This window comes from Chelmon rostratus, chromosome 24 (genome assembly GCF_017976325.1).
Source record: "Chelmon rostratus isolate fCheRos1 chromosome 24, fCheRos1.pri, whole genome shotgun sequence".
Lineage (NCBI taxonomy): Eukaryota > Metazoa > Chordata > Actinopteri > Chaetodontiformes > Chaetodontidae > Chelmon > Chelmon rostratus.
In genome coordinates, this window is record NC_055681.1 from 6,322,348 (window position 1) to 6,345,958 (window position 23,611).

At 45.5% G+C, this 23,611-nt stretch overlaps 1 protein-coding gene across 1 annotated transcript in view; it reads left to right on the forward strand.

Annotated features, from left to right (window-relative positions):
* Nucleotides 1-23,611, forward strand: part of LOC121627685 (receptor tyrosine-protein kinase erbB-4-like) — a 247,084-nt gene that overhangs the window by 191,700 nt on the left and 31,773 nt on the right. The window contains exons 14-18 of the mRNA XM_041966711.1: nucleotides 3,108-3,201; nucleotides 5,983-6,137; nucleotides 9,894-9,938; nucleotides 12,476-12,608; nucleotides 22,902-23,024. Of these exons, the coding sequence (XP_041822645.1) occupies nucleotides 3,108-3,201; nucleotides 5,983-6,137; nucleotides 9,894-9,938; nucleotides 12,476-12,608; nucleotides 22,902-23,024 (550 nt within the window). The remainder of the gene's footprint in view (nucleotides 1-3,107; nucleotides 3,202-5,982; nucleotides 6,138-9,893; nucleotides 9,939-12,475; nucleotides 12,609-22,901; nucleotides 23,025-23,611) is intronic.

A 23,611-nucleotide genomic window follows, 5' to 3' on the forward strand; every position in this document is an offset into this window, starting at 1 on the left:
TTCGATTGTCCTGTTGGTCTTCTTCTGACGCCGCTGGGTGTTGAGATTCTCCACGGATGGTGGTTTCATCCTGATGATACGTTGAGCAGTTTTCATCACCCTCTGTGATCTTCGTGATGGTGACGGTGAAAGGTCACGCCCTGCTGATGTGAACCCAGAGGAACCTGAAGCAGTCGTTTTATTGACGGTGTTTCTCTCTGTCGCTTCCTGTGATCCACAATCAGCTTCTTTGTGTTATTTTCCTGGCACCAAGACGTGAAGGCTCTGACCTCCTCTCCTCTCCGTCTCATTATCGCGGGCGATCAGGCCGACGAGGGTGGTGCCGCCACCACCGCTCTTGACGATGGTGTCGGATAAGTCATGCACGAACCGGGAGCACAGGGGAGGGCCCATTCAGGGTCCAATCAGCGAGGGCTTTGTTGAGGCCTCAGTCTCTGAGCTTGATGACAAGCTTGGCAGGCACAATGGTACTGAAAAATTTGTTCTTATCAGTGCTTGTCAAGTTGATTTTTCTATGCGAGCCAAACGAATTACCTTTGAATGGACACAGGATTCACCAGCAATGCAAGAAAGGAGAGGAGTTCCATGTTAAACATTTTTCAAAATTTCCCTGAAAACTATATAGTGACTTGCCTAAAACCTGTGAAGAAGAAAAAGTGATGTGTATACAGAGTGTTCATGCATCGCATTTATTAATTTAGTGACATACTAACCCTACATTTACAGATTAATGTACAGCTGCACAGCAATATGTACATTTTTCATATCCCTGTCTCAGCTCTATCTCACATTCAAATAAATGATTGGTTCGAATATCTTGGGATTAGTGGGTGTATATGGGGTTCTATTGTGTGCAGCATGGACTGACTTAATATCTGCTCTGCTCTGAATGTATTGTATTGGACTGAATATCTCCAAAACTTAGCAGTAGCTCATTAAATATGTTTTCAGGTTGGTGATTTTAAAACCTTAAGATTCCTCTGCTCGCCCTCGTTTTATGTCTCCATTCTTAATGAGGAAAGGCACTAATTCCCTTTAGTTTATCCGTCTGTTGAATAAAACAAAGGCGGAGCAAAGGGGTGTGAGAGGGGAAAAGAAAACGTCTGAGATGGTGTCCACTGGGGTTGGGGGAGGAGGGAGGAAGGCGGATTAGAGAGGCAGCGAAAGTGTTTAATTAAAAAAGTTGCTCTGGTGGGTCGGCCATGCTCTGGTTTTCTTGGGGTTTGGAGGTCTGAATGGTGGCCTCAGTCCTGCTTAAATTCCTGCTAAAACAGGGCTAATCCCCCATCAGGCCATCCTCCGATGGGGCCTCGGTGCACACTTCCAGCCGTGAAGGGGGCCAATCAGGAGGAACGGCTTTGACGGAATGGAAATGACCCAAGAGAGCACCGCTGCCGAGGTCTTTGTCTCTCACCCATTCTCCTCCATGTATTTTTTCCCCTCTCAACCAACAAAAGAGATATCTCTCCACTGCCTGGGCCCTTTTCTAAAGGATTCCCCTGGACAGAGCTGCCAGGAGAGAAATCTAATTTATTTTGGAACAAGGGAAAGAAAGACCAGCGAGAAATGTAAAGAGAGCAATGGGAGTTTCCTTTGAGTCTACCGAAAACATTATTAGTAAAAGGACACTCTGTGATATTGTATATTTCGATGTTTGAGATGAACCGCTGTGAACACGACGAACCATTAGGACCATTAAAAAAAATGCCCCGGTATTAAAGCTCGGCAATGGGGAAATCAAGGATTTTATCTTCGCTTTTATTGCCCTTTAATGTGATACAGTTGAACTCGGGAGTGTCGGAATGTCTCCTCCTTTTTGCAGCTTTTACAACCACCAACTCCAAAACATTTTCATCTAATATTCACCGCATGTAAATTCATAAAACGCACACACCCGCAGGAGTTCCAAATTTCTCAGTTCAAGATCACATAAAAGCAGCTAACAAGGAAGGAAACTGTTGAGTCTTCATTCCGCCATCGTAGCATCGCGTGCAACTACGAACACAACGCACACGCCGAGTCGCTCTCATTATCTCACCGGCGTGTGGAAAGGGGGCTTGTTTGTAACTGGGCGGATCCTCCTCGGAGGACGTCTGTCCTCTGCATCGGGCTGATCGATCCCTCTAATGTGAAAAGTGTTTTTGATCGGCAGCTGCTGCTATCGACAGCTGCTCGCCAGAGACGCCACACTTCAAAAAGGAAGATAATGCGCCGATCCTGACACAAACAACGGGTGGGATTTATAGATCGGGTGCATGCACACGCGCAAACACCCATATAGACACATATAAGGATGCAGCAGCATGGCCTGAGGCACCGTGCAGCTCCTGTCGGTGTAATTGCAGTGTATAAGCCAAGTATTGAGCTCTATTGTTTGCCTCTACTCCTTCACAAGTGTAAGTGGAAAAACAAAACCTTGAACTAAGCGCGTTGCTCTAACTGGCTAAATAAAGGCGATAGAAGAGCTCATACCTGTTGCATAAACTGCAATCATTCTTGGATTTGATAAAAGTAGGAAAAGCAGATTTCTCTGACTCACCTTTTTCTTCCTTCTCTGCTTTCCTGTCTTTTTGCCTTTTCTTCTCATCCCCGCGCACTCCCTCTGCACCTCACCCCTTCGCCCTATCCAAAGCAAACTTTTCTCCCTGCCCACTCCCTGGCCTCTTCTGCCATCCCTCTCTTTTCTCATTCCCTCCCACGAGCTCCCCTCTCGCTCCCCCCTCCCTCCACGCGCCGCCTCGTGTTTGCCCATGATTTAAAAAGCTGTTCATTATTCATGGGCCTTCATTGTTAACATATTGACCATGCTAAGCCTTTAACTTGATCAAATAGTCTTAGGCAGCTCCCTGCCCCGCGTGCCCCCCTACCAGAGGGCACTTCAGCAGTCAGTGCAAGGAACAACCGCGGAGAAGGGCACAAGTAAATGAAGGTGTAATCTTGCTTTCTTGATGCCGTATCACATGTTGCTTTAAAATCAAAAAGCTATGTAGAGCTTGCAGTCATATGCACACAGCATCATCAAAATCCTCCCTTTGCAGGCTCATAATCAATATTTCAAAGTGGATATGCTCTCAAATCTATAATACATGCATCTGTATCTCTACCAGGGAAGTGCGGGAATTTGCCAACGGATCCGTGTGCCTGGAGTGTGATAGCCAGTGTGACAAGATGGATGGGAACGCCATGACATGTCTTGGCCAGGTAAGACACTCCTCAATTCCCTTCGGACGCCCTCACAATCAGCTTCCTTTTCACGTAACAACGCTTTCCCGGGGTAGACTTTTCACTTTCAGATTAAAACCACTCTTCTCATTTTTCCTCTCATATCTTGTGCGTGCTAAAGTGGATTTCCAGCTTATTTTGTGGGAGTCTATCGGTCTTCCGCGCAGGATTTCAGAAGATATAAGTGCTGTGTTTGCAAAGGTGAATGGTAGGTTAATGGGAGGAATGATAAACTACTGTGGCTACCGTTGGAGGCATGGTTTTGGCAAGCGCCCCCACGCACACGCACGAACACACGCACGCGCTACAGCAAAAAGAGTTTAGTTTCTGACATTCCTGCGAAGTCACTTTTCCAACCTCGGATGTAATCACACCACGAAGCTCCAAAATGTTCGAATTTCCCTTTAAAATGTCAGCGGAGATGCACGTGTCTCCACATGCACGCAAAAAAACACGCCTCTGTAAACACACAGTGTGTTTAACATGGTTGCAGCGGTCGTGTCACCATTTGCATTGTAATGCTATAAACCAGTAATTCCCAAACCGGGGGGACACCTGGAAAAGGTCACCAGGAAAATCTAAGGAGTCGAAGTGCGATGAAGGGGATAGAAAAGCAGAAAAAAATCGTTTCTGCAACACAAAGTGGATTTTTGCTGCTATTTCTGTGCCTTTTCCATCTGAATTTCTGGACTTTTTTTTTTTTTTTTTCTTTTTCATGTGAAACACAGTCTATGCTAATCATGGTACTTCATGCTTGCACTTCACTCCATTTCAGGTGCAAATGTGGCACTTTTTGCTCCACAGCATAAATTTCACAGCCACGGTAGCTTTTCAGATTAGACTTTGACACACAAAAGAAGTCAGTTTGTAAAATATGTTACAGTATTACACAAAACCGCCCTAAAGTGTGTACCAAAACAGCTCAAACAAGCTCCACCTCAACCAGCTATAGCATTAAAGCACTGCTGACATGTTCATGCATAAATAAATAATGACTTTGGAGTATAATGATTTAAAAATGACACAAGCTATGTTGCATCAGCAACACTTTTATTTTTGATGACTTAAGTAATTTTGGTCCGGGTATGAGAGATACTTTTAATAATATTGGACTCATGCAATGTTCAAACTAAAATAAACATAGTTTGGATTTTTCAAGCATCATTAAAGCGAGCCCCCTGGAACTTTGTTGTTTTGTGTTCAGCTTTCAACTTATCTGCATTGACTTTTCTGAATTTGCTGTGCGTTTATTTACGTGGCGATTTTCTTTTTCTTCTTCATTCGCTTCTTTCTGAATCTCCTCGAACGTGTTTTCTTTCGTTGCGGTTCGTTCAGCTCTTTCTGGCCGCCGTCCTGGTGCAGTGAATCCTGCCTCGTGGACCAAACTTTTATTGAACTGCAGCTGAAAATAGTGCCCGGCAAATATTTATTCATCCCTGTTTGAGGAACGTTTGCTAAAAGCAACACTGTTCAGCTGTCGTAAGACATCACTTAGCCTTTTTTAGGAAATGAAAAATATTTGTGACCACATGGTAAAGATTTGTGACTCCAATAGGAATGGATGGGCTCAGGGTTGAACGCCACAGAGAGTGAAGGGCTGAGAAGAAGCACTGAGAGGTGGACTGGCATCTCGATTTCACCATTATTCTTTATGGCCTAAATGATTTCAAACCTCTCACATTGAGGCTAATTGTACATTTGCAGTGCTACACTGCAGAAAGTTTGGTGGAATTTAGCAGTTGTGTGAGTAACCTTTTATGACTGTCCCTCGAGATAGAGAGAGAGCGGGAGAGGGAGTGACTCTTCAAGGATGCACAGAGGCTGCCGACTCTGAGATGCTGGTCACAGTTGAGTAGTAAATAACACCAGAGTCAATCATCCACAGGCGCTCTCACACACAAATACACTTGCATACGGCGGGCGCGGACATACTTGAATGCTTTCCGACATCGTGCAAAGGGAGAATAATGTTTATTGATGCCGTGCGTCTGAATGTGTCAAGCGGCGAGCGGCTGTCCGTCAGGTCACTGCGGTCGTCATTAGCAGCAGAGCGCCAGAACACGGCCCACGCGCACACAAATGGGCCCGTCTTTGCACAAGTTCACGCATCAGACAGCACCTTCAGCGCTTCCGACACGCGCACCGCACACCTCGGGTGCAGGCAGTTATTCTCATACTACTTTCATACACACACACACACACATACACACCACTGTGCGTCTTACTTATTCATGATCCTGTTGCAGCTGCGCTCAGTTACCACCTGTCATCTCCTCCATCACATTCGATTCGCGCACTTTGACATGACCTGATTCCTTATGCATTTCGCCGGTTGTAACGGGAGGTGCAGCAGAATACACTCTTGGTGATTTTGCTCAACACGTTATAAATTGCTGAATGGATGCTACATGCAGCTACATTAGCCGTGGTAGGAAGTGAGAAAATTGACATGATTCACCAGGTTTGAATTTAATTCTGTTCAACTCTCTCCTCTCGTTCATTTTTCTATATCTCCATTCTTTCCTCTTGCTTCATACCATTTCTTTTTTCCGCAACTTTATTGATCCTGCTGCTTCCCTTCTCCTCTTTGCCCATCATTTTGTCTTACATTTGTGTCTCTATGTTCATTCCCCACCTCTCCATCTTACTAATCGCTTCACTACACCCGCCACCTCTTTTTCTTTATTCAACCCTTGTCCGCCGCCTCCTCCTTGCCCCATCCTCTCATCTCCCCTCCTCCTTGTGCTGCTCTCTTCTCAGGGCCCGGACCAATGTGTGAAATGCCTCCACTTCAAAGATGGACCCAACTGCGTGGAGAAGTGCCCTGACGGGTTACAGGGGGCCAACAGTTTCATCTTCAAGTACGCCAAGGCCAACAACGAGTGTCATCCCTGCCACACCAACTGCACCCAGGGGTAAGAGAGGGATGACACGTAGAGATGTGTGTCGGTGTATAAAAATTAATGCATTTCTTTTAAGTCTTTGGTCGTCTTCATACTCCTGTGAGCCTCCTCTGGCTTGGCTGCTTTTATGCTGTTAAAAGCATTGTGAAGACTGACTGCGCTGGACATGCGGCGCATCCCTCGTAAGTATAGAAAGAAAGAAAATTAGAGGAGGAAAGAGGATGATTTAATCTTGCAGCAGCGAGATTCCCTGACCTGTAGCTGCCTTCTGGGGTCCCGTCGGTCAGGGGCAGAATGTATTGACCCTTAAGGCCACGTGGAGGGCAGTGCAGATGAACTATGAATGAGGGAATGGGTGCAGAGAGACGCTGGCTAGAGTGGAGATATGAAGCGCAGGGAGGATGTAAGATAAGGAATAGAGGAAAGTTTGCAAGGGAAGGTGGAAGAGGAAGAGCGTGGTTCTGTGGGAAAATATATGCATCCCAATAGTCTGTTATTGCAGGAAGTCACAAATCAAAGCACCTACTGGCGCAAAACGTAACAGCTCCACACAAGCATATAATTATTATGAAAGATTTCCCAATTCTGCAGCATAATGCTGTATTTGCACTGGAGATCCAAAAGGGTCATCTTTGCCCCATTAGAGAGTGGTTTCTGTGTGTGGCACCTTCTGGCATTTCATGAACTAAAACCAATTGAAGAAACTAGTTAGTTACACTCAGTGTGTTTCATTTTGGATTTAAAGCAATGTGCAATAGCAATGGTTGATGGTTGATCTTCTCAAGGCAGCAGATCAAATGAGCTCATATATCTCCCAAAATGTCCAGCTATTCCTACAATGCTTTAAAGGCTGGTACACATGGCAGACTAAGATGAAGTTACCTCATACGACCGCTGCAGAGCGCATTGCCTCAGAGACAGCAAAATAAACTTGTAAATAAAATCAGAGCTTAGCCACTACCCAGCTGTGTTTCCTGTCTTTCGAAACAAACACGCTTTAATACAGAGGCCAAAGCAGGACAGCCCTTGAAAAGCCCGGAGGCTGCGGATACAAAGGAAATTTACCTTCTTTGTGCACCGACGTGCTGCGGTTTATGTCTTCATCCCCCCTCGTCTTTTGAAGTCATTGTGGCTGTGACTTTGAACTTGAGCCTTTCACATTTTTTTTTTTTTTACTCAAACTGGTGGTGCACACCATCAAGGAAGCAGCTGAACAACAAGGGATGGTCAGTAAACAGAGGGGGTGGCGGCCGAGGGTCTGAGGTGGAGGTTGACGGTGGTCTCAGCAAACAAAGTCAGAGCAGCGAAACCTAGCAACAAGGCTCGAGGTATGATGGAAAGGGATTTAATGTACTGCCTCTCACACAGCAGGAGGTCATTTTATTTTCTGCAGCTACCCAGCAAGTGTTAATAATATCAGTGCAGCTTTAAAGAGCGGAGTAGATTTGAACAAAATCACCCGCAGGTCAGGTGAAGAAGAGGAAAAGACAATGGATGTCAAAGAAGCAGGGGAGAAAAGGTAGAAAGCAGAGGAGAAGATAGATGTGAGGTCATAATTCCTCCCATGACAGCTCTCACTCACACGTGGCTGTTCCCGACTCTCCGAACACTAATCCGTCATTGGCATGACAACACGTCCATCACGCCCTGTCATCTTATCCTGCCCCGCAGCCACGGGGTGCTCTGGATTGACATCAAGACAGAGGCCGAGGCTGGGGTTTTCAGGCTGTGAGCCCGAGCGAGACATTACAGAGGTGGAAGGTCAGTGTCAGGAACAGAGTGGCACTGTTCAAGCCAGTTCATACCTGGCTGAAAGACGCTTCAACGCAGCAGGCGATTAAACCGGAAGCCTCGTCGTTCGACCTCAAAGGCTCCCGAATGCATCTCCCCCAAGGAGGACGCGGGAGGGCTAGGGTGGAGAAGCGAAGGGAGAGATGTGTGTGTGAGGTGAAAGGGACCAGTCCTCTAAAGACAGCAGGAAGCAACAGCAGATTTTGTTGTTTGGCTCAGTGATACGGCTGCTTAGCAACAGCATCAGCTCATGGTGGTGATGCAGGCATTTTAACCCAATTCCCTCAATTTGCATTGAACTCAATCATCAATTCTGATCACACAGACATGGAACACATATGTTTAGTTTCAGTGTGACTTTCATCCTCCATCATTATCATAAAATTATATATTGCATAATTTGGCATAGTTTTAATTGTGCCAATTTGCCATAATGTATATTGATATTGCTAAAAAAAACAAACAGGGCTCTGGTTGTAGCCCACAGCACACTTCCTGTCTTCGTCCCCCAAAGCATTCTGAGAAGTGTAGTTCCATAACATGATCCCTGGGGGGCTCTGCAGTGTCAGACCCCTGCTCTACCATACATACAAAAAAGTACAGAAGTAACATACACTGCTAGAAATTTGCAACTATTCCGAAAGGCAAAATAAGAGCGGACGATGTACTGTACCTGCTGCGTGATGTTTACTGTCAGACCTCTCCTTTGTTTTCTCGTGATCCAGGCAGGAAACTATGTGGCTTGCGCACACACACACGCTCAAACACACATCCACGCACACAAAACGGTGGGTGCAGACAGTGATTGCTCCCTAATTAGCTGTTTGGTGCGCCATTTAATTGACAACGAAGTGACTTTGGAAGAGCCACAGTTGTCACCCGATTTAATTCCAAAGTTAGCCTGCTCTCCTAATTTGCTATGTAATTTGTTTTGTCTCGCGTGCTCGTGCAGCTCACGCACACACACACACACACACACACACACACACAGAAAAGTTGAAAAGCTGTTCTCGTGTGTCTACCCTGCTGTTCAAAGTCCACCACTCAAGGAGCGAGAATTAATGAGCAGCTAAGAGTCTGCTTTAATCACTTCCTGCTTACCTAATGCTAAAAACTCCACTTCTCACTGATCAGCATGTTTTCCATAGGCTTCGGTTGCTGAGGTAGTATGCAAAGGCGTTCTTTTTTAAGATAAAAAATATTAAGGTGATGATAGTGAATTGCAATTTATTCACGCTATTTATGAGACGATTAACATTTACAGAAAAATCCATGCACCAAAGTACTTGCATAATCCTGCAGTAGCGTCTGTTTGGCCACTTGGGGGCAGCAAAAACGAGCAGCAGTTGATTTAGTTAACGTGCGAACAGCAGCAGAAAAACAAGATGTCAGAATGAAGCAGCTGTGAAAGGATGTATGTATTAGGCCAATTAAGTCTCTAATCCCATAATATAACCCTCTATTACCCTCTGCTATCCATCTACACTGGCCTGACACTGCACTTAGCCCTCGACATCAAACCCAATATGTCTTCAACTCATTTCTGTGTTTCAGCTTTGAAGTTGGGGAAATAAGGGGCACAAACTCGATGGAGAAACAGATCGCCTTCCTGTTCCTTGTACATCTAGATTTTTCTCACCACTTCTACCGAGGATATTAATGTTTGATAGATATCGAAAGGTTGCCTTAATTTCCTTTGATTGAGATTTGACTGTTTTTTTTAATTTCCCCAAGGATTTGATGCCACTTCCTTAGAAAATGCTCCAAGGAACCATGTGACTCAGACGAGAGCGACGCTCTCCCACCCAAACGCTTCTTCCTGTCATATTGACAAGTGGTCAGCCGTGCCGGGGATTCAATTTCCCACAGGTCCCCGCCCGGTGACAGATGATTGACGTGGAAAAAAGACAACAAGAGGTTCACTCATAACCTGTCCCTGATTTAATGGGTGATCTCTCTGGTTTGTCTACCCTGCAGGTGCGTCGGGCCAAGACTCCAAGATTGTGTTGGGATGATGGACAGGTAAGGGATCTCAGGATGTCTGTGCAACGTGCAATTGGGAGACCACCATCAGATCCTGCCACTACTCATTAAACTTTCTCATGATGCTCATTAACAAGAGTTGCAGGCAGTCCTGTGTTTTAGAATTGATGGATGATGTGGGGAGCCTTTGTCCTGGTCGAAACTTTTCCTTCATCCTGTGTTCTAATTTGTGCCTGCGCTCTGTGAATCATGTCAATCAAAACGATCAATCATCAGCTGTTATCAGCGTCCTTGTTGTGGTTATGTAAGCAGTCGTAGTTGTGACACAACAATACAGAAGAGAACAGAGATTTACACCTCTCCCTTACCTGTCGGCATGAAGCTGGAGTCAGGAGACAATAAGTTAGCGTAGCTTAGCATAAAGGCTCTAAAAAGGAGGAAATCTCTAAAGCTCACTAATCAACATGTTTACAGGAAGTCAGATTAGCCCTCTAGCACACCTGCAGCAGAAGCATCACTACACATATTGAAAATATGAGTTTATGACAAATCCTGCAAATTGTGATGTGATTAGATTATAATGTTCAGCATTTAGAGAATGACTCAAAGTATTATGCCATGGTTTGGACTTCCCCCAAAGTAATAAAAAGCATCTGAGCTGATTAAATTACTGTACTCCCTCTACTACTGCTGACGGGAAAACAACCAACTGGAAATTACAAAATATGTGCAGTAGAGTTTGGGAACAGCCACCCAACCAAAATAGCCTGAAGACAACAACAACAACTCCATTAAAAAGCCCATAAAAACAAGTGATCTTTACAATTAGAGCACATTCAAAAGAGTGACAAACTCATTAGAATTGAACCAAACCCATAAAAATGAGGTCCGGGGCTCCATTTGGAGGTGGGAAGCAGAAATGGGACCCTGTTCCTCCTCCCTCTGTAAGGCTTCTGCTGAGTCTCTGCTCCTGGAGTTGCTCTTTTGCTCTTCCAGCGGTAGCGTTCCCCCGTCTCATCTGGTGACCCCGAGTCGCTTGTTGTGCTGGAAACCCTCTCCTCCTCATTAGAGGAGTCTTTTCCCTCGTCTCTCACATGGTGAGAGACGCCGTTGCTCGCCACTTCCTTGCTTTTGTTTTCTCTCCCTCTGTCATCCCTTCTTTCATCTCATTCCATTCCTTTTTCATATGTTTTGCTTGTCTTGTCTTTTAAATTCTCCCCCCTCCACGGTTCTTTCCATTGTTGTTTCTCCTTGTCTCTCTCCCCCCTCTCGACCTAATCACTCTAAACTGCTGCATTACTATTCACCACATGGCTGTATATCTCATTATGTCGAAACCCGCAGCCTCTTTGTAAATTTCAAGCTCCCCCTTCTTTAAGTTTGTTGCAATCGATATGGCAAATGCTGCAGCACCTTGCTCTACCATAGCTCCGTGGTACACGAGTCTTCCATTAACTGCTAATGGCCTCTACAGCTAATAGTTTTGAACTTCAAGTTATCAGGTAAAAGCAGCTGTTTTCTTTTTGTTTAAAAAAAAAAAAAGACGACAGAGGATATTCTGCCATTGTCAGGAAGGTGAAAATGGAGTCCAGATTGGAGGGGAAGAGGGGAAGGGATAAAGAAGGAGACAGCAATAGAAGGACAGAATGGAGTGGCAGCGCAGCAGGAGACACGAGTGCAAGAGATGTAAATGTAAATGACGAATGCATTAGTGCTGTTATTGGTGACGACAGAGAGCTTTTAACTGCCAGCCTTTAGGCTCGCCTGAAGCAGACTCTTGATTTTGTGAAGGATTTAATTTCTCATTTGTTTGGAGTGATCATAGATCTTAAATTGGGCTGGAAACCAGTAAGAAATTACATCAAAACAATCTTTAATTGTACTTGTCCTTAATTGTACTAGATTAAGGATTTTCTTAATCAAGCTTCAGTGTATGCCTTATACTGACTTTCTGCATGGAGGTGTATATCAAACAAATATACTTACAAACAGCTGAAATGATGTGAAGAGTTAAAAAATCAATGAAAACCTGAGAGCATCCGAAGGTTGTTTAATGTTAAAAAAGACTAATTCTGAGGACCGATGCAAACATTCATCGCCTTTCAGTTAAAAGGGTGAATTTGCTGAACAGCCGTCGTGAGGACTTGACAGCCTGTAGCACACTTGATGAGTTTTAAGAATAATGTGTTGATCAAAAAGCCACGCTGGCCACACTGAAATCCAGTCCAGCGCAGCACAAGGCTTTCTCTTCTGACCCGTGAAAATGCTGCATTCCTCACTTGGAAATAGCTATGTGCTCTGTATTTTTTTTTTTTTTTCGAGTGTCCGATTGCAAACCAAAGCTACGAAATGAGATGTTTTCCATCAGTTCCTCTTTATTTGAGTTTTGTCTTAATTTTGATTTTGAAGACTTCAGGTTGTCAGAGGGGCAGGGTGAGATCTCAAGTGCCACGTGTGTTTTTTGTATGCGGGTTGGAGAATTCGCTGGCTGAGGTTTGCACTTTCTTTCAAAGTGCCTTTTAGTTTCTTAATGTTTCAGCAACATTAATGTTTCTTCTCTTCCTCTGGCTCTCCAGGACACCGCTAATAGCAGCTGGCATTATCGGCGGCCTATTCATCATCGTCATCCTGGCGCTCAGCGTGGCCGTTTATGTTCGACGCAAGAGTATCAAGAAGAAGAGGGCCTTGCGGCGCTTCTTGGAAACGGAGGTGAGAGGTTAGAGGTCATCATAGCAGCATGAAGGATTTTTTTTCTGTGAATCGATTTGTGGAGGAAAAATACTGAAGTTCTTCTTTCACTGTTGTCTTGAGTGGATTTTTGAAAAGATACAGACTTTTGAAAAGGGGAATTAAGTGCAGCATTTGCAGCTGTATGATCATCCACAAATAACTGCGGTGTAATGAATTGTATTGATCCACAGAGGAAATTGGGGAACGCTCCCTCTTACCTTATTGTTAATGTGACAGCAAATGAACAAGTCAGTTTTGCTTCTGTCGAATTGAACTCCTTCAAGTTTTATCTTCTTTACTTTTTGGAGCTGGGCTTCCCGCTTTCTCCAAGTTTGCTAGAGATGCTTTAAAGTTGCGGTGATGGATGCCAACCGAACTGGACTCGTAAGCAAACCTTAAGGTGCTAAACCTTGGCTGTGGTGCTTAGCCGGACCACGCCGAGCGCGGGCGATTTTCAAAGTTATGCATGGCTGCCATCGCCCATCAATCTGGCCTTGAAGAGGGTTCATTTCTGGGAAGCATTAGGCGGCGGATTTTATATTAAGAGGTGAACGTCGAAGATTGAGGTGCAGGCGAGTGCACGTGTGTGTTCATGCTCTGCTTCGTCCCCTTCGCACCGCTACATGCTCCCCCTTGTGTTTCCTGTGCGTGGCCCAGCAGTTATGTCATCAATGCAGGTCCAGTGAGTGGCCTTGCCTATAGGAGTGGGGCAGGCAGCTTGTCAGTCTGCATTAGTATAATTTACAGGTAGAGGCAGCAGTGTTATAGACAGCTGTCAGGCTTGAGACGGGAATTGGAGGAGGGCGGCCACGGGCAGTTTCTGCCTCATCCCAGCCACACACATCCATCTTAATCAGCCGGGCCCTGTTCCGACAGCGTCTTGACCGGGAGGGAAGTCTTCAGTCCAAGTAGATTCGCTAATGTACTGTCACAGACAAGGAGGGGCCGGGGACGATGAAGCTGGAGGGGGATCTTCTTGACCCCTTTTGCGTCTCCCCGCATGAAGCCGTCCTGTAACTGATTTCTGCTGTGACTCAATACTCCGCCAGGAAAAAGTGAAATATAGCCAGCAGAGTCAATGTCCCCAGCCTCCGAGGAGACCTAATTGGGTATAAAAGTAATTAGACGTAATGAAAATCTTTAGTTGGCCCTACAGGTTAGACAGGCCACTCATTAAGGGAGGGGTCAGCCCCCACCGCAGCCCATGTGTGCGCCCATTAGCAGCCTTGTTGTGGCACTGACACTGAAGCCGCTCAGTCTTTGTAGGTCATTCTGTGTGAGAGCGTCAGCTGAGCGGTGGAGAATGAAGTTGTGCATCAGCAGCTGAAAATGTCACTACCTGACAGTTATTATGAGCATTTTCATTTCATGCAGCCTTACACTTCTACTCCAGCAAACCAAACCACTCGGCACCGTCACAAAGCTGAAAGCCGGCCGTTCTTCTGAGCTTGTTTACTTCTTAGAGATTTGTGGCTCTAGCAGGACAGCAATGCTGCAAACATGTGATGATCTTATAGTATATGATGCACTACTGTAAAATAAACTACCCAACAGTGCATAAAGTGGTTCAAATGAGCTCAACCTTAAACATCTACAGCAATAAATTACAACATAGACATTAATGCAGCAGTGCTATCCATCCACACACATCAGATATAATCGTAAAACACTGACAGGGAACATTTTACTGCAGAATTATTACCTTTACTGTTCACACAGCTGAGAAGAGTGCTATTTGTACTTTCACTTAAGCAAGGATCTACATACTTCTTCCATTGTGAATATGGAATCTGTAGCCATCGTTGGAGCGAACAAAACGAAGGATCTCAATCCAAGATGCAATTGTAAATTACCATATTGTGAAACTCCAGCTATACAGAAACCTAAACTCATCTGTAAGCGGCGGCCGTGAGCCTCCAGTCAGCATAACGTGCTTGATTTTGTTGCCAGCACCCGTTCCGTTCGGTGTCGGTTTCTTCACACAGCTCCAGAGTTTAAATGCTTCCCTTGAATACGTGAATACCTGCATTAACACTTCATGCATAGGAGGCACAGATACTCTTCTTTCCCCTGCTCGCTCTCCACCTGAATGCTGTTCTCCACTCTCACCTACCCAGCATGTTAAAAAAACCTGCACTCCTCGCAGTCTGTATCACACTTTCCAGAGGCTCTTTTTGGCTGATGAAAGCACACGATAGGCTTTGGACGGCTGGCGAATGTGGATTCTCTATTCAAACGAATAATAGAGCTGAGTCTGTGTCTGCGAATGGAGATCAAGCTTGTCAGGATGAGGGATTTGGGGACGGCGAAGGCTCAGGGACTCCCCCTCTCTCCCTCTATCTGCAATAGCGCTTTAAACAGAGAGCTCACCTCCCGTGTCAGACAGGAAAAAGATGCCTCCAGTGCTCGCTGTCAAAACGTGATCTGAGCTCGCAGCCGGCATTTCCACATCAAGGCCACGTGTGAAGGCTGTTGCACTGTGTTGACTTGCAAAACACACTTCTTTTTTGTTTGCTTTGTTTTGCTATTCTCTCTTTTCTTGCTTCTTCACCTTCTGCTTTTCTTTCTTGTTCTGCATTTTGATCTCTGTTCCTCCACTTATCTGTCTGTCCCCCTTGCGAGCAGACACTTTATTCCTTTCACTTTTTATGCCTCAGTGCCCGGCGACCGTCGCGGCCGGAGGCGTTATGTCCACGACATCTCGGGATACAAATATATCATAAACGTCCACTTGGCATCAAAGATGAACTGATCAGTTTTTGACCTCACACAACACATATTTGGCCACGAGGTCAACTTCACTGTGATAATGTGATAATGTTCTGCAAAAATCCAAAAAGCATGAGTCTGGATGGAGAGGGATGGAAATGCAGCTTAATTGGAGGCGTAAGCCATGAGGCTTTAATTCTGGTTTAACTGCGTCTGTGTCTAGTTTTCTTTTCCTTCTCCCCCCTCTCTTACCTTGAAACAAAATAGAGAATCATGTTGAAAAAGAAGTCTCACACTGTGGTGGCTCTTGAACACACTCCCTGAAAAGAATTGCTTTTCTCAGGGAGAGACAGCACAAACAGCAGAGTCCCCTCCCTGTTGCTGCGCGACCCCGGGCCTTGAACTCTGACCCCAGCCTAGTGGAGCAGGGCTAATGCACTTGGAATCGCCTTCTCTTCCCCCCTCCCCCGCCCCCGAGGCCCTCTTCCAGCTGCTTTGCACAGTCATGGGCCATGTGAGGGTTTCAGCACCACAGGCTGTGGACAGATCCCAGGCTGCTTACATGCTCTTTTACAAGAAGGATTTCAGCATTCAGAGGAGCTGGACAGCTCCCGCCGTTCACCCCAGGCCAGGCTGACTGAACAGAGGGATGTCATCAGAAATTCACGTAGTGCAGACAAGAATTGTTCAAATATACTGAAGCTTGTGTTAACTTTAAGTCAAGGTCTCAATTAGTGTGCAGGTTCAGCCAAAAATTAAAGTAGATACAAGACATGTATTGTGAAATTTTATTAAGCGGCCTCTCAGTTTTCTTTTCAACTCTCCACTTTTATTCCAATTTATTTTTTATTATATTAGGTTGGTCCATTGGTTCAGATTGTGTTTTTTTTCCTTTCATATTTAATCTCTCAGTCAGGATGACTAAATTATAGATCGATTGGAAACATATGAAAATAATGGATCGAGCAGCTTCAGCAGTCGCCAAACAGATTAGACCTTCGTCATGCAACCTCCTCTCCACCACGGAGACAGACTGCAGGACCCTCATTCACACAGGCAGGCTGAACCTTCTGGAGGACGACGGGGGGAGAGAGATATGATCCTGTGGTGCAACCTCGCACACGTCTTTACATCTGACGTCTTTTTAGGCCTGTGCCCGTTGACATACATCTCCTCTGCCAGCATAAATGGGCTTGTGTGTTTCCTCCAGTTCCAAACACTCACACTCGGACAATTTTGTGATCTGCACTAGGGAAAGCAGATCAAAATCTGGTCCTGCTCAAACCTCACTACACACCAAGAGTGAGGAGACTACCAACAACCACACGCTCATTCAGGAAGTGGTCTCCTGAAGCCAAGCAGGCTCTGAAAGATTGCTTTGAGACGACAGACTGGGAAGCACTGCAGGGGTCTCACAATGAGAACATGGAGGAGATGGTTGACTGCACCACAGACTATATTAACTTCTGTATGGACACTGTTGTTCCAATTAAATCTGTACGCTGCTTTGCTAACAACAAGCCCTGGATAACCAGTGACATCAAAGGTCTTCTGAAACAGAAGAAGAAGAAAGCCTTCAAAGATGGTGACACACTGGAGATCAAGAGGGTACAGAAGGAACTCAGAGTCCAGCTCAGAGAGGCGAAGGAGCAGTACGGAAGGAAATTAGAAGAGAGGATGCAGAACAACAACATGAGGGAGGTGTGAGAGGGGATGAAGACCCCTGCCTCCCCTCCTCCTCTCACACCACCCACGACAATAACAGCGGCTCAGGTCTGTAGTGAGCTGAAGAAGCAAAGCCGCAGGTCCAGATGGAGTATCACCACGACTACTGAAGGCCTGTGTGTGGGAGCTGGGACACCCCCTTCAGCGTATATTCAACCTGAGCCTGGGACAGGGGAGGGTTCCCCAGCTGTGGAAGACATCCTGCATCATTCCAGTCCAGAAGAAACCACATCCTGGTGAACTGAATGACTTCAGGCCGGTCGCCCTGACGTCACACGTGATGAAGACCATGGAACGGCTGCTGCTCCATCACCTGAGGCCACAGATCCACCACGCTCTTGACCCTCTGCAGTTTGCTTACCGGGAGAAGACGGGAGTGGAGGATGCCATCATCTTCCTGCTCCACCGATCTCTCTCTCACCTGGACAGAGGCAGTGGTGCTGTGAGGATTACATTCTTGGACTTCTCCAGTGCCTTTAACACCATCCAGCCACTGCTCCTCAGGGACAAACTGACAGAGATGGGAGTTGAAACACTCCTGGTGGCATGGATTACAGACTACCTGACTGGCAGACCTCAGTATGTGAAGCTGGGGGACTGCAGGTCAAACACTGTGGCCAGCAGCACAGGAGCACCGCAGGGAACTGTGCTCTCTCCGGTCCTGTTCACCCTGTACACGTCTGACTTTCAGTACAACTCGGAGCATAGTGGCCTGCATCAGGAGTGGACAAGAGGATGAGGACAGGAAACTGATCCAGGACTTCATCACATGGTGTGACTCCAACCACCTGCTCCTCAACACCACCAAGACCAGGGAGATGGTAGTGGACTTTAGGAGACCCAGGCCATGTCCAGAACCGGTCATAATTAAAGGGGACTGCGTGGAGGTGGTTCACACCCAAATACCCGGGAGTGCAGCTGGATGAGAAGGCGGGCGTCCTTCAACATCTGCAAAAAGCTGCTACAGATCTTCTACCAGTCTGTGGGAGCGAGCGCCCTCCTGTATGCAGTAGTGTGCTGGGGGAGCAGCTTAAAGAAAAAGGACGCAGCACGCCTGGACAAACTGGTGAGGAAGGCAGGCTCCGTCGTTGGCACAGAGCTGGACAGTTTGACATCTGTGGCAGAGCAACTGACACTGAACAAGCTCCTGTCCATAACAGACAATTCTGATCACCCACTGCACAGCACCATCTCCGGGCAGAGGAGTGGGGGGTCCTCCCCCACGCCGTATGGCTCTTCAACACCTCTCAGGGAGGTCATAAAAGCAATAATCAACACAACAACTACTGACTACTCACTACACACTCACATCACACACCATGGACACACGCACTTTATCACACACACATCTATATGCTGGACTTTATCACACACATATGTATATGCTGGACTTAAGTGTGGACAAACCGTCTGTTGCACACTGTCATTTTGCACAACTGCACTACTGCGCTCACATTCAACCGCCAGATGTCTATCTTGTATAGCTTAATTCTGTATTTTTATTTTTATCTCACTATTTTTTTCTTATATTGTTAGTTTGCATTCTGTATTGTATTTTTGCCTCCTTACTTGAAAGTTGTTCTTTTTTGCACTTGTATTTCCACCCTTTGAGCTGCTGGAGATCAAGTATCTATCTATCTATCGATCTATCTGTCTGTCTGTCTGTCTGTCTGTCTGTCTGTCTGTCTTTTGAACCAACTACTGAAATGATTCCAGTTCTTGTGCAGGAAGTCATGTTTAGTAACTAAGTAGTGCAGTAAAGCTCTTTAAATGCAGTTAGTGGGGGAGAAGTGAGTTCATTGCTGCTGGGACGGACTCACTAATACCAGGAATAAATGTCCTTGCATCCTGATAAGCCCTCTCTCCTGCTATCAAGCACAAATTGTCCTAATGTGCTCTCAATGACTCTGTGTCATTGTGGTTTCCTAAGTATAGCACAGGAATATTTTACCGTGCGTCCAGACAGGCCAAATTCAAAGACCCGATCAGTGTGTAAAATGTGAGGGAGATAATGGTCTGTGTGGTGACCGTACATGCCGGAAGCCAGTCCTCTCAGCCTAATCGTGAAAGTACCGTTGCATTCTTAAATTCATGATCTGAGTATCGCTGTTTTAGGAGCTCAGTCTCATGCATTTATCCGACATCTGTCCTGCATTGTACCTTTTCTTTCTATGACAGTTAAACCAAATCTCATGAGCCTTTTTTTTACCACGATGTGGCCACACTGACGTAACAATAGAGAGCAAAGCTTTATTATTTTCAGAAATAATTCCTTTTTCGTTGTTTTTTTTGCTCCTTTTTTGTCGGATAAACAGGAGTGATAGTCAAAATATTGACAAAGTTTCATTGAAAAATGAAAATGCATATATACCGGCCCCGGTCGCGCACTTTAGGCAGAAGTTTGTAGCAATGTAACCGTGTTTCACCTGATTTCAATTACGCAACACAGCAAATGTAGCACTTTGTGTGAGTAATGTGAACATTAAAGCGTATTCCAAGGGCTTGCAGTGCAAGTCTGTGTTTGGGGACATTGTTTACTTATTCAATACAGAATAATTCTGTGAATGTATTCTAGCTCGAGGCTCGAACATCCTGCTCATTTGTCCAATGAAGCATCCGAATCCTCTGCAGCCGCGGCACCAGCGAAGCTCATTTGGCGAAGGCAGGGCGCATTATTAGCTGGTAAATAAAGTGGCGTGGAGAGTGTGTGCGAGCGAGAACGAGCTCCGGAGAGTTTTTCAGGCCATGGGTGTGCATCTTATTTAATAGACCTCTCCTCCCCTCATCAGTCCAGTCCAGCCTAGTCCTAATGAAACAATAACAGCTACGGCCTGTCAGCATCTGCTCTTACACCTGCTCCGTCACCACCTCCCTGTGCCTTGTCTCTGCTCCCTCTCTCTCTGAATGAATTTCCCTCCTCCTGCAGTTGCTGTTTTCTTGTTATTCATGCAGCGAGCATGCAAACAAACGAATGCAAATGCTGCTCTTTGCACAAATACCAGGCTGATATGATGGATGTGACCTTGTTGTGGGAACTTAAGTCAGAAATCAGTGGTTGTATGTAATTTAATACTTCATTTGGAGGCCTAACACAACAGCCCTTCCACTTAATAGGTCACCCTCGAGCTGCGAAACCCACCTGGCCGATTGTATAGTGTGCGTTTCAGTGGAGAGCTTTACTTTTGCTGGATGATCTAAATGCTGTCTACTTCATAGAATATGAGAGCGGAGGAGAGGTTATCCACACGCTGAAATGTGCAAGCTCCCAAAAGCTTTATCGATGCAACGTTTTAACTCGCTACACAACCTCTCCTTTCTCTTCCTGTGCACATGTGCACACCTGGGGCCGGGTCTTCATATACCTTTGGGCAGGATGTCCATTGAAGGGATATTGCTGATGAACTGAAAAGGCTACAGTCACTAAAAAGGCAAAAAAAAAAAAAAAAAAAAGCCAGATGGGTTTTTCACAACCTGGCAACCCAGAAATGATTGCATGTTATTAAGCTTTTCATCTATCAGGGACAGTGCACATTTATCATTGTTGGCATTTTAATAATCAGTGCAAATGTGTTTGGGTTCGCTCAGCAGCTAAATGCCCAGCGTATTACTGGTATGTAAAGCATCAATACAGTGTCACTTCACCATTATTGATGCCAGCAGGAAGTATAAAGGTCCTAGAAAACTATTTTCAAAGTAAGCACAGTTTTGTTTATTTTTGTAGATTTCTCTAACTTTTCAATGGTATGAAGTGGGCAGACTTCAGCTTTCAGCAACTTTTGACATTCAAAATGTCAATATCTTGAAATCAAAAGTATTTTAGGGTAAAAATCTACCTATACATATTTAATGTTTCAAAGAAATACTTGATATTTGGCTTTAATTATGTGTTTGTTTGTTTTTTTGATTAATGACAAAGATATATTAAGTATTCGTTTAAACATTAATCTCTGCCAGTGCTAATTTTAAGTATGCGTTAACCCTGCTTGGCACACTGGAAAAAAAAAAAAAGAATATGTTTGTTTATTCCTGAATACAAGAGAAATACTGCTGCTTACTGCCAGTGCAGTTCCCCAGTACCTTAAGGTACATTTAGTCGCTGCTCCAGAGCTTTTAAACATAACACATGGTCTTCAGCAGCACATAGTTTGCCTAAATGTGCCAACAGGTGATTTTTTTTTTTTTTTTTAAGGAAATTACATTTTAGCACACAGTGGACTGAATCACAGGCTAAGATGGAGACTTTCAATTGCGCCTCACTATTACACCATAACTCAGCCACCCTCTTGCTGCCGCCTCTTTCCTCCTTTCATCTGATTCACTTCCCTCAGTATTTATCCCTCATCCTTCTTCCCCTGCTCAGTCTGCTAACTCACTTCCTGCAGTGACATCTCAGCAGGCTGTACACTGTGCCTTCAGGCCCAGCCATAACAGTGGCCATTAAACGACATGTCATTGCAGAGCTGCGGGCAATGTCATCCATTCTGCGGACCGGCGCGGCTTTTGCGATCACGGTCCTATTGTGCTGATGGTTTTATATCACATTAAGTGAGTGCTTGTATGGCTGACCGACTGATATATGGTCTCATTATATTGTTTGATGGCCGTGGTTGAGCTGGGTGATTATGCTGCTGATAAACCGCAGCGAATGAGGGACCCGATAGGCTGATAGGCTCATTAAGACATGTATTGATCAGAGGCATTGACTTCTTGTGTGTGTGTATGTGTGTTTTGCGGCCTGTCTGTTTGATGCTGATATGAGCGTGAATTTGCATGTGTTGTCAATAGTTGTGTATCTGTGTACTGCACATGTGTGTTTCTGCGTGTGTTGGCGTTCTGAGATGTGCTCTAAAAGCTGTCTGGTTGAATTTGTGTATGTGTGTGTGTGTGTGGAGCAGATCTCTTCACAGCTTGGCTGCCAGCTCCTGCTCTTTATATTTAGTAGCCGGGCCTTTGTCGAGCGGGCTAGTGGTGAGGCGGGTGGCCCGGCCAGCTGCTGGGACGCTGTTTAGTGTCAGCTGTTACTGGCAGCCAGGCACGCGGAGGAGGCTTGTCATAACCTTGAATTGGAATTGTTTTGTATGTGCACAGCTGGTGAGCTGCTACTCTTTGTCGGCTGTGATAGCAGCTGACACCAGAGTGCGATTTGTTCAGTGGTTGGACACGCTGCGGTCCACAGTGGTAACTGCCAGTTCTGACAAGAACTTCACGCTCACACCCCTTAATTATTTGTATTTCATAGACTCTTGTGTGCGTATTGCTGAATCCTGACTATCAGGACAGGGCAGTGCCTGTTTTTGGCTGCTAATTTATTTGCTGTAAATAAACCTTGGTGTTCACCTTTGCCTCTCTGTTCGAGACTTGCCTTTTACTTATCATTTTAAATGGAACAGTCTCGCCCTTTAGGGGGTTCACTCAGGGTGCTCTGGCTTCCCCCCACAGTCCAAACACAGGGTAATTGGTGACTCCTGCAGGTGTGAATCTGAGTGTGAATGGTTGTTTGTCACTATGTGTCAGCGCTGTGACAAACTGGCGACCTGTCCAGGGTATACCCTGCCTCAGCCCTCCGCGACCCTGCCGACGACAAGCGGTTACAGATAATGGATGGATGGGTGGTCTCACTCTGCTGCACTCTTAAAAACCAATGTCTTAACATTCAAAGTGCCCAGAGCAAGAGATTAACAGTGTTTTGACCCGAAGCAAAAGAGAGGCACGCTTCAGGTTGTCAGTAGTTTCTCAAGAAAAGCAGTAGCCAGGAGTAATGTTTTATGTTTCCGGCACTCCCATAAAGAGGTGACAAGTGGGATAAATAGTCTAAATATGTCTTGTTTGTTTTCTCAGCTGGTGGAGCCCCTGACCCCCAGTGGAACGGCCCCTAACCAGGCTCAGCTGCGGATCCTGAAAGAGACGGAGCTGAAGAGGGTCAAGATTCTGGGTTCAGGCGCTTTTGGAACAGTATACAAGGTCAGTGTATGTGTCTGCATCGACAAGTGCCTGTTGCTGTGTGTGTGTGTGTGTTTCTGTGTATTGAATTCAAATGGCCCTCCACATTTTAAATCAAACATCAGTGAGTCAGCTAAATGGCGAAGAAGACACTCAAGCACAAAGTTCCTTTCAATCGACGCTGCCCTCTCACTAGTAGAACAGCCCTGCTTGACAACTTAAACAATAAGCACAAACATTTCCTTTTGTAACAGTGTTTTCTGACAGACATGAGCCTAGGGCGGCTCAAGGACCTGGAACGGAAACTGCTGTTTGCGTGCCAACTTCGCTGCCCTTGGCAAAATTATTCATACCACCCTGAAACTCAGCAAACTCATTGAATAAATACTGCATTTTCTTCCACCAGCCCTAAATTCCTCTCAATTACAATATTGATGGGCCTATTTTATTTTATAGCCATATTTTACTGCAATTAATCTGCAGACATAGCCCTCCGTCAATTTATAGCCTTATTATGATCCAGTGCTCTTTGCTTGTAGCAGGCGCTTTCATTTAGGCACCATACAGTGAGTAGAAATGTTATATTCCTCATGCTGTTTTTGCAGGTT